Source organism: Heteronotia binoei, chromosome 21 (genome assembly GCF_032191835.1).
Source record: "Heteronotia binoei isolate CCM8104 ecotype False Entrance Well chromosome 21, APGP_CSIRO_Hbin_v1, whole genome shotgun sequence".
NCBI classification, from domain to species: Eukaryota; Metazoa; Chordata; class Lepidosauria; order Squamata; family Gekkonidae; genus Heteronotia; species Heteronotia binoei.
In genome coordinates, this window is record NC_083243.1 from 144,721,675 (window position 1) to 144,736,280 (window position 14,606).

Consider the following 14,606-nt stretch of genomic DNA (forward strand, 5'->3'; position numbering starts at 1 on the left):
TCCTTAAATCCTCTTGTTCATTTTCAGGAACACCTCTTAAACGAATCAAGTTTTCCATTAACTTGCAGTGTTGCTTTCTCCTGCATCTTCTTAATAATAGCATCTTGATCTTTGACCTTAGCTTCAATCTCCTGTGTCTTCTGCACTGTTGCTTGTGACTCTTTCCTGAGATCTTCAATCTCTTTTTTAATTTCTTTCTTGACTTCTTCAGTACTAGAATTAATTTCTTTAGTTAGTTTCTTCTCACTTCCGGTTATTAAGTCCTTCAGCACCTTCACCAATCTTGCCTCCATCGCATCCAGTTGTTCTTGAACTTGTTTAGCCATTTTTCCTTCCCCCAGAGAACTTGCTTTCAAACGTGTAAGCCTTGGTCCCAGCTTTTGATCAGACATCACTGTCCTCCCATTGCACAAAATAGGCTCTAACGTTGACCTCACCAATCAGCAAACCAATGATAGAATTCAATAGATTAGGGCATGCCCTTTCCAACAAGTCTAAAATCGCTGTTCTCTGAGTTTCCTAGCTCAAGATATTAATTTTTAAAGTTCTCATAAAATCCAAAATGGTGGCTGCGACTTTTTCAAGCCCCTTTTTGAAAAAGTTTTCCTTTTTTCAATAATGCTTAAAATTTAGTTTTGCTCATATAGTCCAATATCTTTCTCCTTTTTAAGATGATTCCTGCCAATTTTGTAAACTTTTAAAATCCTGTTCTTTATTTAAAAATATAAAACCTTCTTTAATGGCTGCCAATGTTTCTCTGTGATTTTTGACTCTAGAGATGCCCCTGGAGGCTTGAAGATTTTCTTCTTCCAGTACTTACTTTCTGACTCTCTGGCCGTGAAGTCTCATTCTCAATGGTTAGTAATCTCACGATATTTGTAAAAATGTCACTTCCTGTTTCGTCTTGAAGATCAGCAACTCTATTATGTTGGGGTTTTTTTTTCAAAACCACAGGTATGTCAAACAACAGTTATTTTTCTGCATTTTCCTGCTTAACTTAAGTCCCAAAAGTTCCAAATTTACCCCCTTCTTCTTCTTGACTTTATACTCTCACAGTTAGTTCCAGATCTTAATCTTTTAATTTGAAAAAGCTTATTTTAGTCCCGTTGCGGTAGATAAAGATCTTTACCTTAACGAATGTCTATTCTCCTTTACATCGATCTCTTCCCTTTCAGATGTTATTGCAATCCATAGAAAGTTGGAATCTTGATGAGTTTATGTCAGTTTAATGACCCCAGAGACCCTTTGTAGATGATGGAATGCAATTCTTCACTGGGGGCTCTTCAAAGCAGAAAAGGAATCCCTCTGGGGTTCCTCGTCTACCAAAGTAAACCCCCTCAAAATTCTTCAAGCATGTCTTAGACAGTTCCCTTTCTGGAAAATGTAGGCAGCAGTCATTGGAATCGCCTTTTATGCCCAAAACAAAGGCTCCGGTCCGCTCCTCTTGGAAGAAGCGGGTCAGCTCTCCATTTTTCCAACCCCGTTTGATTTTCGAAGCCTTTTCCATTAAAATAATCTATTTTTGCCCAATGTTTTCCAAGTTGTCTTCACAAAAGTAAAGTAGAGAGGGAGAGCACTGCAATTAAGCGTCCGCGATTGCCTAGCGACGCTCTGCCCCCCCCCCCCCCCCCGAGGAAAGGCATTTAAAAGGAATGTGGCCTCTTTAAATGTGATGGCTAGAACTCCCTTCATAGTTCAGTTGTGCTTGTCACAACCTTGGCTTGGCTCCACCCCCAAAGTCCCCAGACATTTCTTGAGTCAGACCTGGCAAGCCTAGTTTCTACACTAACCTTCTAAACTAAGAAGCTGTGTCTGATATATACAGAATTTGTACTCAGTATTGTAGCCTGCCCATTAAGAGTGCATTTGGCAAATATAAGTGGGCTGGGGGGGGGGGATGGAAATAGATAACTTTTGATGGCATGTATTGAATTTGAAAATGCTTAAATTTGAGATGTATTCCTAACACATTTATGAGGAAGTGAGTCTCTATGAAGCAGGAAACAGTTTAGCCTGATTTTGCCAAAATCTGGATGCTAAGCAGGGTTCACCATTATTAGTACTTAGATAAGAGACCATACAAGGAAAATTAGGTTTGCTCTACTGAGCAAGGCAGAGGTAACAATTCTATAATTCCTGCCTGAAATGCCCAGTAAATGGAGTTGGTTGTGTACTCAGTAGCACATTATTCTTTAAGCCTCCCTAAACTCTGTAGGACTTATTTCTTTGTGAACACGTATATGATTAAATTGAAAATTAAATATAGTATCTGAATAACATTTAAAGAATATTTTATTTTCATTTATAATTGGCTGACCTCACTTGGATTTAAAGCAGATTACAACAAATACAACTGGAAAACTCCAGAATAAGATAGGACTATACCATCAACATGGCTTCTTGATATAAAAGCTGGAACAAGTGCAAAAACTGCCTTGGAAAGGGAACTCTCCTCAGTGGCTATTGTGGCAAATCTGCCCTGGAATAAAATCCATAACTTCCATTTTACTCCTTTGCCATTAGATTTGGTTAATATACTATTTAAATATGAATGTACTGCTTGTAAGAACATGCAATTTGAATTTAAAAAGATATGGCAACACCTTGGCGAGAAACTACTTCAAATAGGTGGGGGATGGGAGGGTGAAATCTATCGGAAATCACTAGGTTTCAGTGGAAAGGCGTCTTTCAATGTTGACTAACTTGGCCCTTTATAGAAGCAACGATAATTGACAGGAATCTTGTAGGAATCCATCTCTGGGATGCTTATGTATACGTTGTTGCATTTGTAACTTCCGCATATACAAGCAAACATATCAATGTCTTATGATCACCTACACTGGAATTTTCACTATGTGGTGTGGTCTTTTAGAGAACAGCAGGCCCTTTACCTATACTGCGTACCGGTCTTCCTATCCTTTCTTACAACGTATCACTACTCTAAGACAAGCGTCCAGCGACTGAAGCGCGGGAAACAGCGGCGACGCCCTCTAGGCGCGTGTGCACTCTCCGCACGTCGCCCGCTGGACACCCGCAGTCCGCACATGAGAGGAGGCCGCGGCTGGGGGCAGACTCAGCGCCCTGAGGCACCGCCCTCCGTAGACGCGCGCAGCGCCGGGCCGGGCTCCAGGGGGCGGCAGCTGCCTCAGCAGCCGCAGCCGCGGCAGGCGTCGAAGCCAGCCGATCGATGGGGTCCGGCCGCTGCTGTTCCGTGGCCGAGGCGCTCTTGCTGCTGCTGCTGCTGCCTCTGCTCCTGCTATTCGCGTTGTCCTCCCGGGGCCAGGTCCGCGCAGCCGGGCTTCTTTTCCCCGGTAAGTGTCTATGGGCAGGCGGCTGCACAACTGCTTGGGCATCGGTAGGAGGAGTGAGGTTGGCGGAAGGGTCGCCTGACTTTCTTTTTGAGTTCTAAGAACTGCGTGTGAAAGTAGCTGGATTCCTAGCTCTGAGCGCCAGCTGAAGTGTTTTTGGTGACGCTGGATAGCGCTGATGTGCTGAGGGAAGCAATGCATGGTTTATACTTAGCTGATGAACATGCTGCTTCTCTGAACTTTGCAAGACTCGCTTGTCTGAGAGACGAAATTCTGCTTGCTTTAGCAAACAAGGGTAGCGGGGAAAACCCAACTCATCTGTATTTGTGATTGTTGGGAAATGACCAGTATGAATGGCAAACCAGAAGAGTACTTCTGTTTGTTTTAGTTAGAAACAATATAAGCGCAGAAAGGCATTCGTTTGGAAGCAAGGTCCATCGATTTTAGCGGGTGTCTCTAGACCCCCACCCCAAAGTTGTGTCACGTTGGAGAGGTGAATTGTCTTTTTGTGGTGGTAGGAGCTTGATTCTAATAAAACATTATGTACTTTTTGATCCTATGCAGAGTTACTCCAGTCTAAGCCAAATGAAATAAACTGGTTTAGATATGAAAATGTTCAATCTGTGCGACTTTTTAAAAAATTCTTGAAAAGGATTCAGTCTCCGTTCTTTCTAATTAGAAAGATCAGCTAATTAGCACATTTAAAAGTTCTGAGTTGTGAAGTATTTAGAATGGAATGTGTAAGTGTGTTTCAAGCAAGGGGGCATAGTACACAAATGCACTTTGTTTCAGGTATAGAAGATATAGTTTTGAACTGAGGGAAACGATCCTGATTAAAATGTGGCAGCTGCTTAGCTTAATTTTTTGGAACATTTTAGCAGATGCAGTATATGGAGTAGGCAAAACAGTATTGCAGGGGTGGCCAACGGTAGCTCTCCAGATGTTTTTTGCCTACAACTCCCATCAGCCCCAGCCATTGGCCATGCTGGCTGGGGCTGATGGGAGTTGTAGGCAAAAAACATCTGGAGAGCTACCATTGGTCATCCCTGCAGTATTGGGTCTGATCTTTAAAAGTTTTTGAATGTGTTGGCACTAGTAAAAGTAGAATTTAAGCCAAAGTAATGACAATTTTAAACTGAAATAATGAAGAAACTCTGAAATTAACAGGTTCTTTTTACTTGAATATGAAACATGGTCTTCATACATGTTGCTGACAAGCAGTCTTAATCTTTGTATATGTAATAGGAGAGAGAGCAGCACTGACAGCAATTTGATAAAACTATTTTTATGTATTAATTGATTAGTTTGTGTCTCTCCTTGGCATTTGGAGATTACAAGTAATATTATCTCAGAGCATTCATGGCTCATCTCTTGCTTCCCATGTACTGTGTACGTAAAATGTATGCAGACTATCCTTTATCACTGGGACAGGTTGCAACAGGAATTTTGGTTTATCCCATCTCTGCCTCAGTTTGTAAAGTGTGAAAGGAGGTGCTTCTTTTGAGAGGGAGACAGAGCTAGCTTTTGGATAAGGCCCTAGAAGGGGAGCTCTCATGAGATTCTTTGGTGCTGGCAGGTGGACATGGACAGAAAAGATATTTAACAGATGAATTGTTGTTAAATTGTTGCTTTGTTTTTAACTGTATTTTATTGGCTTTATTGTATTTGACTGGTTTTACTTGGTTGTAATCCACCCTGAGCCCGTTTGGGAAAGGGCAGAATATAAATTTACCAAATAAAATACGTAATAAATAAATATATCTGGTTTATTATGTGTTTTAACTGCACTGATTTTATAGTGTTTAAACTTGTATATACTTGTAAACAGCTTTGAGTCTACATCTTGTTCGGGAGAAATCTATAAAATTTCACATAAATAAATGCAAAGCTTCCTGCTGGTCTCTTCATTTTATTATTTTATTTAAAACATATCTATCCCATCTTTCCACCCAACAGTTTCTTAAAGCTGCAAACCATTGAAAATATTAAGAACAACTTAAACACAAAACATACATGCAAGAAATAACATAAACAGGAAGGAGAATCAATAAGTGAAGGACAAATGAAACCAAGGCCTCACCCACTGACAGAAGATATTCCACCACCATTTCCCCCTTTGCCAATCAGATCAGATTTTTCTGCTTCTTTTAGGATCTCAGGAATCCTGTGTTAGTGACAGTCTTAGGGCGAATTTACTTGGCCAAACTGGCATGTTGAAAACATAGCTTTAGTTGAGGTCACTTTTCTATGTGTTCAGCTTGCAAGTCAGCATATGTACCTTTCAGTATACTGTTTCTACCAACTGAATATAATACTTAATGCTTTTGCCACAATAAATTCCTTAGTGCTGCACAACTCTGGGCCACAATGTACATTTGTAGCAAAGGCTGCCAAAATGGATTGATGATTTGGCTGAATTTTGAGCTGTGTATATAGTGCATCAATAACCTTTTTCCATATGAATCTCTGCACAGATCCTTTTAAATAATTTCCTCAGTGAGTTGTTATGAACTTACTGGCCCTTCAAACAGATTTAATTCTGCCCTTCCTTATCAGTTTCTTTTTGTTTCACATATTCCCCAACTATTTTAGAGAAATCTGAATAGGTTTATTCAGCTGATGCTGGCTTGATGTTTTGCTTTCCTTTGCAACTTGAGGGCAGCAAAATATGTTGTACCCATGCTGTGGTAGTTGTAATGACAGACTATAATATAATTGCAACTGCATAAGATAGCAGAAACATATGGAATGTCTGGGAGTCTACAGATTCTAAGATTCTAAGAAGGTGGGCTACAAAAGGGTCAGCATTCAACACAGCATCTGAAGTAGCCATTCAGTTTTTAGTTATCAGCTTGATATTCACCTAGAAAACTAGTTAGTAGTTTAGAGCCACACACGTGCACGTCTTCAAGTCCTGGACACAAGGTCAGCAGCATCATAGTTTTTAGTCAGTATATAAACTAAAAAATTGGAATATTCCTGACATATCTTTTTGCTAATCCAGTGACCCATCTGCGTTCTTTCCTTTTAGATTTTTTATTTTTCATTACTGAATTTAATTTCTACAACCTGTTCTTTGCAGAACTTCAGCTGTTCACTGGATTAATTCTACCTGCTAATTACTGCTAGAATTGAGCCAATCTAGCTGCCTTTTGTGGGTTAGTTTTTGCAGTTGTGCAGATTTCCATCTTAAGCTATGCTGAACATTTTGTTTGTACTAATTTGTATGTGTGGTCTGCTGATTAACTAGTGTGAAATTGGATAATAATTACATAATTCCATAATCATGCAGGTTTTAAGATGCACACTTAATGGTATGAGAAAGATAATGAATGTATGCTAGCATACCTATAAGATATTTATTTTAGTAAAATATTTTAATCCGTTTTTCCACCCAGAAAGTTCCTTTAAAGTTGATGTTGATAATAATGGCTAAAAATAGTACTGAAAAGAACAATTAGACAGGATCAGGCACACACATATGAACAACTGACTCAAAGGGAATTTAAAAAACAACAATTACCGAAGAGAAACAACAAAATATCAACAGAAATAAGTACTCAGAAAACATATCCTGAAATTGAGAAATTATTAGACATCATGCAAGGCAAACTAATAATGAAGAATTCTATTATCTAAAAGTGAGCAGAAAGTCCCCAAGGTTGATCTTATGATGGAGCATTTCACAACTTTAGCATCACCATATAGAAAGTATTGTTTTGTGCATTTCCTCTATACCTTTGCTTAGACAAGCGTGGAACACTGAGTAAGGCCTCACTTGAACATGTAAATCAGAGGTATTGAACTAATTTGTTACGAGAGCCGGATCGGACATAAATGTCACTTTGTTGGGCCAAGCCATGCATGCCATAAAATGTAACATGAGGTACTGAGATATAAACTTTATAAAGGTGATTTCAGATCCTGATTGCAATAGCAGGCTTCATTGGATTAGGTGTGATGTGCAGAGGGGTAGTAGGCGTGGGTCTCAACTCCATCTAGGAGTATTCAATTCGGGAGAATGCAAAGAATAAATGGACATAAATCTGACATTAGAAACCACAACTTTCAGTTGTGGACTCTTACAAAGGCATATCAAAGGCAGATTAGAAAGACAGACTGCTGAATTGCAAGTGATAATGAAGTTCAAAACAATGCATCATCCTGGATTGAACTGAGACCTAGTTTTCCTGTCTCATTACCAATGTGTGCTGTTATCATTTGGCATATGAAATCACTCCACTCTCCAAGATATAAGGACCAGTCCAGCTGTTCCTAATTCCTAATCGGGTTCTTTTTGAAAGAAAAAAAATCCAGATAGAAACAGAGAAATCCAACCTTTTTAAAAAAACCAACTTTTCAGAATAAGCCAAAATAATTTCCTCAATGTATGTTGTGCTTGTCAGAAGAATCCACCCTCCCTCAAAAAAAATGTGTACTTGCATGTTGGAGGTTATACCTGGATTAAAACATTGTTAGTCTTAAAGGCTGCCATGGGATTCCAACAACTTTGTTTTCTATCTCTCTCTTTCTTCCCCCTCCCTTCCTTCCCGAAAGGGGAGGAGCAGCCCCAGAGAACAAAGCAGCTGTGTGTATTATGTGGTTGGGAAAGGCTTGTCTTTGTACCTCTCCCACATGAAGCAGCCACAGAGCTCTGTGGTGGTGAGGAGTCAAGAGGCAGGAAGCAAAGAGCTGGGGGGAAAGCAAGCTACAGTGCGGGTGCAGCTGCTTGGAAAAGGAAACTGATGGGAAATATATGTTAAATTCAGAGGCTTGGAGTGGCAATAACTGGAGTTGAGGCTTAAGCCTATCAAAAGAAATAAAGTTTACTAGAAAACAGGATAGGGTACTTGGGATAAAAAAGAAAAACAATTTAGCATACCAGCTAGTCTAACTATGTCTGCCCTCTACATGGCTACATTATACAACCCTTTGTCTAACAGTTCTGCTTCTTCCCAAAGAGCATTTCGCCAGGGAGAAGAGCAATTCAGCTTGCATACAAGATCAAAGCATTTCACACCTAACATCCTTTCTGACTAATATTGTGTTTACATCTTTCCTGGGTAAAGAAGACTCCGGCTCACAATTGGGTTTAGGTTACAATACATCACTTCCTCTATCAGGTAAACAAACAGTTAACTCTATAATGGCTGAAATGTGCATAGCTTGTATTCCAACAGAAACAGAAGAAGGAAGTTGCTTGGGGGTTTGAGCCCCACATGCTTGATAGACCTGAACTAAAGCAAACTCATTCTTTAGGGATCCTAGTCCCAACCCTGTTTTAAGGCAGTGGTCTCCAACCTACCAGCACATTTGGTATTTTGGAAAGGGTTTGTTGACGTCAGCCCAAAATGGCTGTTATGGGAAGTGGAGCCAAATCCAAATACTTCCCTTCTTACACCTCCTGGGAAGAAGGAAAACCAGAAGGGGAATGGAATTAATACGCTGCCTAAAGAAGGTGCAGGTGCTTTCCAGTCCTCCAGTGGAAAACTCTTTCGTTTGAATAAGAGTGCGAAACCATTTGATTTCATTTATATAAGAGTAGTCATCAATAAGAAGTGCTGCCTTATGATGACCCCTGAAAAGCTTGGTGGACACAAAAGGAAGTACTGGCAGACACCATATTGGGGAACCCTGATTTCGCATTTTAAAGTTCAGTACCAACACTGAATAAACTTGCTGAGAAGCAAGTTGGGAATCAGTAAAGAAAATATATTAAAGTTATATGATCCAGTATTATTTATTTAGTTAGAAATTATATATGCTATTTTTTCAGAGACCTGCTTGAGTGAGGCAATACAATAAAATCATAATATACTGGCCTCCTTTAGTACTCTAGTATCTGCATTCTGTACCAATTAGTCAAATATGGATATAACCAAGGCATGCACCAGAGTGGTCATATCGACTTTCTCCCAGGAACGATGAAAGCTGATGCATCTACATAAGCTAAACAAAAACACCCCTGCCATAGTCACCAGGTAACATCTAGAACACTCCCAAACTGCTGATAGTTGTATGCTATTAACATACTAATACATTACACCCCAAATGTTCAAAAATTTCTCCCAGCTTTTTCATGTAGATATTAAGTAGAATGAGTGTTAAGACTGAATCCTACACAGTCCCATAAACCAAAGGCCAAGGGATCAAAAGCAAAATCCCAGCAGAATTTGGGGGGACCTTCCCTGAAGGAAAGGAGCCCCATAGCGCAGAGTGGTAAAGCTGCAGTACTGTGGTCTGAACTCTCTGCTCACGACCTGAGTTCGATTCCGGTGGAAGCTGGATTCAGGTAGCCGGCTCAAGGTTGACTCAGCCTTCCATCCTTCTGAGGTCGGTAAAATGAGTACCAAGCTTGTTGGGGAGAAAGTGTGGATGACTGGGGAAGGCAATGGCAAACCATCCCGTAAAAAAGTCTGCCGTGAAAACGTCGTGATGCGACGTCACCCCAGAGTCGAAAAACGACTGGTGCTTGCACAGGGGACCTTTCCTTTTCTTTTTTCCTTCCTTGAAGGAAGGAATGGCTTTATGTACCTTCTCCAAGAATGGTGTGTTGGTGACTGGTTGATGATCATTCAAACCAGTAAAGCCTTACAAAGATGTTTTCATTCAAGTTATTGAAATTTCAAGGAGTCTCTTTTTTCTTTTACCTTTCCCATCCATCTGATTAGTGGCCCTCTGGCTGCTTTAATTAGCAGGTGAGAGAGAGAGTAACTGTGCAAGAAGATATGAGTTTCACTCTGATGTCATGCATTCTCAGAGCTTGTTTCCAAGAACACAAATGACTACAGTATTGCTAAAGAACCAGGAACATGATGGAAATCGTATTGTGTGTGGGGGCAATCATTTTAATCAATAGCAATGTATTAGCAAATAACAAAAATATTGCTATTGTTTGCCTGAGTGCCTGACATTTGCTGAAGAATTTATCCTCTTTGACAAAGGGATTTTTGTAGTGAAAACAAACACTGTGACAATTTAGCACAGCATTAGTTACCACATGTTATTTCTGTCCTATACAGGCAGGGTTGTCACGTTTCTCCCTGCTATTTCCTGTAGCCTATATGACTTCTTCTCTTCCTAAACTGTAACTTTTCTATCCCTGTCTTGAAATTTCCACCTGAATCTCTTAAATGTGAGTGTGCTTCTGTATGTTATTTCTTGGAAGGTGACTCCTGGCTGCCTTATCCAGATGTGACACTTGCTTTTCATTTTAAAAAGCTAATTTTGGAACTCTTAAAAAAACACCCTTGAATAACCATCTGTTTAATGGAAAGTAGAAGTTTAATGTGTCTGTGGTTGTGATTCTGAAATTCTTGACCTGCCGTAAATGCTTATTTCTATAAAACCCTTTTTGTTAGTTTTTAAAAAGGTTACGTTTTATGAAAGTGATATCACAGTAATAAAGCCTTATTTTTTTCAGTAACTGGCTAACATACTGTAGTTTAAATTTCTAATCACCCTTAGCTTAAACATATCTGCATGTGTGTTCTCTTTTTCTATGCTGAACTGTGGCCCATTCTCATAACCATAACTTCCTCTAAGCTGTGGAGTCTTGTGAGCAAATATTCTGCTTTGTGAGCTACTGGCGTTAAAGTTGTGAGCAAGTGATTTGGCTACTGCATACATTAGTTTGCTCTGGGGCCATCCTTCCTGAGCTAAGACAGAAATTGTGAGACAAAAGCTAAAAAAAACTGTGAGCTAGCTCACACTAATTTAGCTTAGAGGGAACGCTGCTCATAACCATTTGGCCTATAGCAGTTGCTTGACAATCCTGCATATCTTGACTCCTTTGGAATGGCTAGTTCTGTACAGCTGCTGCCTTGTCTCGCATTAAACTTTTTATATGCCCTGCAAAAGGCTTTTAAACAATTTGGTGATACAAATAAAAGCTTTATCCTGTGCATATTGTTAACTCCATGTGACTAGTTAGCTACATGCAGGAAATTAGTATGCCTATGAATCTCAAGCAGCTGTCAGGAACACTAGTAGTGATCATGTAAATTGCCAGTAGTCTGCAATTCCATATGGAAAGATTACTGATTCATATAAAACAGCAATAGTCAATAAAAAAGCAGATAACGGTATATGCTGGCTTCATGCAAAGATCTAGCCAGTAATGTAACCACAGATATTCTTGCATACATAGACTTATATCTGGATGTAATATGTTGATGTTATCCATTCTTATGTGTATAGCTCCATGATGGGGAGGGATGGTGGCTCAGTGGTAGAGCATCTGCTTGTGAAGCAGAAGGTCCCAGGTTCAATCCCTGGCATCTCCAAAAAAGGGTCCAGGCAAATAGGCATGAAAAACCTCAGCTTGAGACCCTGGAGAGCCGCTGCCAGTCTGAGAAGACAATACTGATTTTGATGGACCAAGTATCTGATTCAGTATAAGGCAGCTTCATATGTTCAACTCCTTACCAACCCTTGAAAATGTGAAGGACTGAGATCTGCAGTTTCCCCTGGTTTTGAAGTGTCCATCTTGTTGTCCTCTATAACTATGAACAAGGTGCAGAAAATAAAGTGTTGATTAGAAAGCAGATAGTTCCTCAGTCTTAGAAAATTCTAGAAAGCTGGAGTTTTAACAGGAAAATTTATCTTTCCCCCAGCCATTTTTGAGAATACCATAATTCTGCTGGGAGTTTAGATGGTGAAGGGCTTTGTAGGAATCGCTCATTTTAGCCAGCACTGGAAAAATATCTAAGATTATTGAAGTGCCACCCATTGGTTACCCTAACCTGAATAACCCAGGCTAACCTGATCCAATCAGATTACAGAAGCTGGGTCAGCCCTGGCTAGTATTTGGATGGGAGACTTCCAAGGAATATGAAGGTTGTGATGTGGAAACATGCAATGCCAAGCCACCTATGATGTCTCTTGCCTTGAAAACCTTACAGGACCTCCATACATCAACTGTGACTTGATGGCAAAACAGACAAACAAAGAAAAATGCACTGGTTGCTATGATTATGGAAAGGATATGCTAGTTGTTGCTCACCTTTGTATGGCCACACTGATTCTTAATTTTTTTTCCTTCTAGATTTGTGAGGCAGGGTGGGCTTTACGCTTTTCTTTGAGACATGTTGCTTGGTTATTGTACAAATAGTGATGCTAATTCTCTAATTGGTTGTAATGACATAGAATCAGTCATGGGTACCAACGTGAATTTTTTACGCAACCAGTTCTCTGGACTTTTTCTAACACTCATTTCAATTACACCATATGTTTTTTTCTGTAGATAGCTAACATGTTTACCAACCATCTACTTTAGGGCTAGTGTATATCCTGCTGCTGCCTTAACACCTGCACCCGGGGTGCACCTCATATGGCTCATGGGCCACATGTGGTCTTCAGGAGCATGTCATGTGACCCAAAGCTCCTGATGATATCTATGCATACCCTTCCTGAGAGAACTAATCTGAAAGGCATTAATCCCCCCAAGGGGGGGACTTTTAGATGAGTCTGAGTATGCTTACCTTTGCAACTGCAGCATTTCAGCTAGCTGTACTTGGAGATCCATGTTCTGACTGGGGCTTACTGTAGGGCAGGGGGAAAGGATGCCACACCAACTGATTGGTACTGCTTTGGGGTGGCTCTGGGGATTCAGAGGCTGGGCACCACCAGTTTGAAACTCCCCTTGAAGAACAGGAGAGGTGCCGGAAGATTAGAGGTGGGCGAATGTTGTCCCCATCTTCAAGAAGGGGAAAAAGGAGGATCCAGGTAACTACCAACGCATCAGCTTGACGTCTATCTCTGGAAAAGGTTTAGAACAAATAATCAAACAGTCAGACCTGGAACATTTAGAAAGGATGGTTGTGATTACTAAGAGCCAGCATGGTTTTCTCAAGAACAAGTCGTGTCAGACTAACTTTTACCTCTTTTTTTGAGAAAGTTACTACCTTGCTGGATCAGGGGAATGCTGTAGACATCATTTATCTTGATTTCAGTAAGGCTTTTGATAAGGTTCCACATACTATCCTTGTTGACAAGTTGGTAAAATGTGGTTGGGATCCTGTTACCATTAGGTGAATCTGTAACTGGTTGACAGATCGCACCCAAAGAGTGCTTGTGAATGGTTCCTCATCCTCTTGGAGAGGAGTGATGTGGAGTGCCTCAAGGATCTGTCTTGGGATCTGTTTTGTTCAACATCTCGATAAATGATTTGGATAAAGGAATAGAGGGAATGCTTCTTAAATTTGCAGATGATACTAAATTGGGAGGGGTTGCAGATACAATAGAAGACAAAAACAGGATACAGGATGATCTTGACAGGCTGGAAAACTGGGCTAAATCCAATAAAATGAGTTTTAACAGGGATAAATGTAAAGTTCTGCATTTAGGTAGGAAATATCCAGTGCATGGTTATAGGATAGGGGGGATTTGTTTTAGCAGTAGCATGTACGAAAAGGTTCTAGGGGTCTTAGTGGACCATACGCTGAACATGAGTCAACAGTGTGATGTGGTGGCTAAAAAGGCAAATGCAATTTTGAGCTGTATCAACAGAAATATAGTGTCCAGATCATGTGAAGTGATGGTATTGCTTTATTCTGGTAGACCTCACCTGGAGTATTGTTTTCAGTTTTGGGCACCACATTTTAAGAAGGATATAGACAAGCTGGAATGGGTCCAGAGGAGGGCGACAAAGATGGTGAGGGGTCTGGAGACCAAGTCCTATGAAGAAAGGTTGAAGGAGTTGGGCATGTTTAGCCTGGAGAGGAGGGGGCTGAGTGGTGATATGATCACCATCTTCAAGTACTTGAAGGGTTGTCATCTAGAGGATGGTGTGGAATTGTTTTCTATGGCCCCAGAAGGTAAGACCAGAACCAGTGGGTTGAAATTAAATCAAAAGAGTTTCCGGCTCAACACTAGGAAGAACTTCCTGCCTGTTAGAGTGGTTCCTCAGTGGAACAGGCTTCCTTAGGATGTGGTGGGCTTTCCTTCCTTGGAGGTTTTTAAACAAAGGCTAGATGACTATCTGACAGCAATGAAGATCTTGTGAATTTAGGGGTAGGTATTTGTGAGTTTCCTGCATTGGTTAGGGGGTTGGACTAGATGACCCTGGAGGTACCTTCCAACTCTATGATTCTAACCTACTCCCAGCTGGCACATGGGTGTTTTTTTTTAAGAGTTCCTTCTCCAGTATGTCAGGCTCCTTGACAGGGAGTGGGGTCTTCTTGGCCCCTGTCACAGACAGAAGTGTTTCATAATACCTTTCAATCCCCGTGATCTTTATTTATCTGTTTATATCTAATTTTTCTCCCCAGTGAGGACTCAAAGTGCCTTACAACATTC

At 40.5% G+C, this 14,606-nt stretch overlaps 1 protein-coding gene and 1 non-coding gene across 8 annotated transcripts in view; both read left to right on the top strand.

Annotated features, from left to right (window-relative positions):
- Nucleotides 1–3,110: 3,110 nt before the first annotated feature.
- The window catches only part of SCUBE2 (signal peptide, CUB domain and EGF like domain containing 2), a 95,020-nt gene continuing 83,524 nt past the window's right edge, over nucleotides 3,111–14,606 (top strand). For 3 of the 7 annotated variants that reach the window (XM_060261753.1, XM_060261756.1, XM_060261755.1), the window contains exon 1: nucleotides 3,112–3,311. In XM_060261753.1, coding sequence (XP_060117736.1) covers nucleotides 3,188–3,311 — 124 coding nt within the window. In that variant the 5' untranslated portion in view covers nucleotides 3,112–3,187. Of the gene's footprint in view, nucleotides 3,312–14,606 lie in introns of all 7 variants that reach the window. The other 4 variants (XM_060261754.1, XM_060261757.1, XM_060261758.1 and 1 more) reach the window with 2 other exon arrangements.
- On the top strand, nucleotides 11,519–11,593 carry TRNAH-GUG (transfer RNA histidin (anticodon GUG)). The gene has a single exon. It is a non-coding gene; the product is annotated as a tRNA-His (tRNA).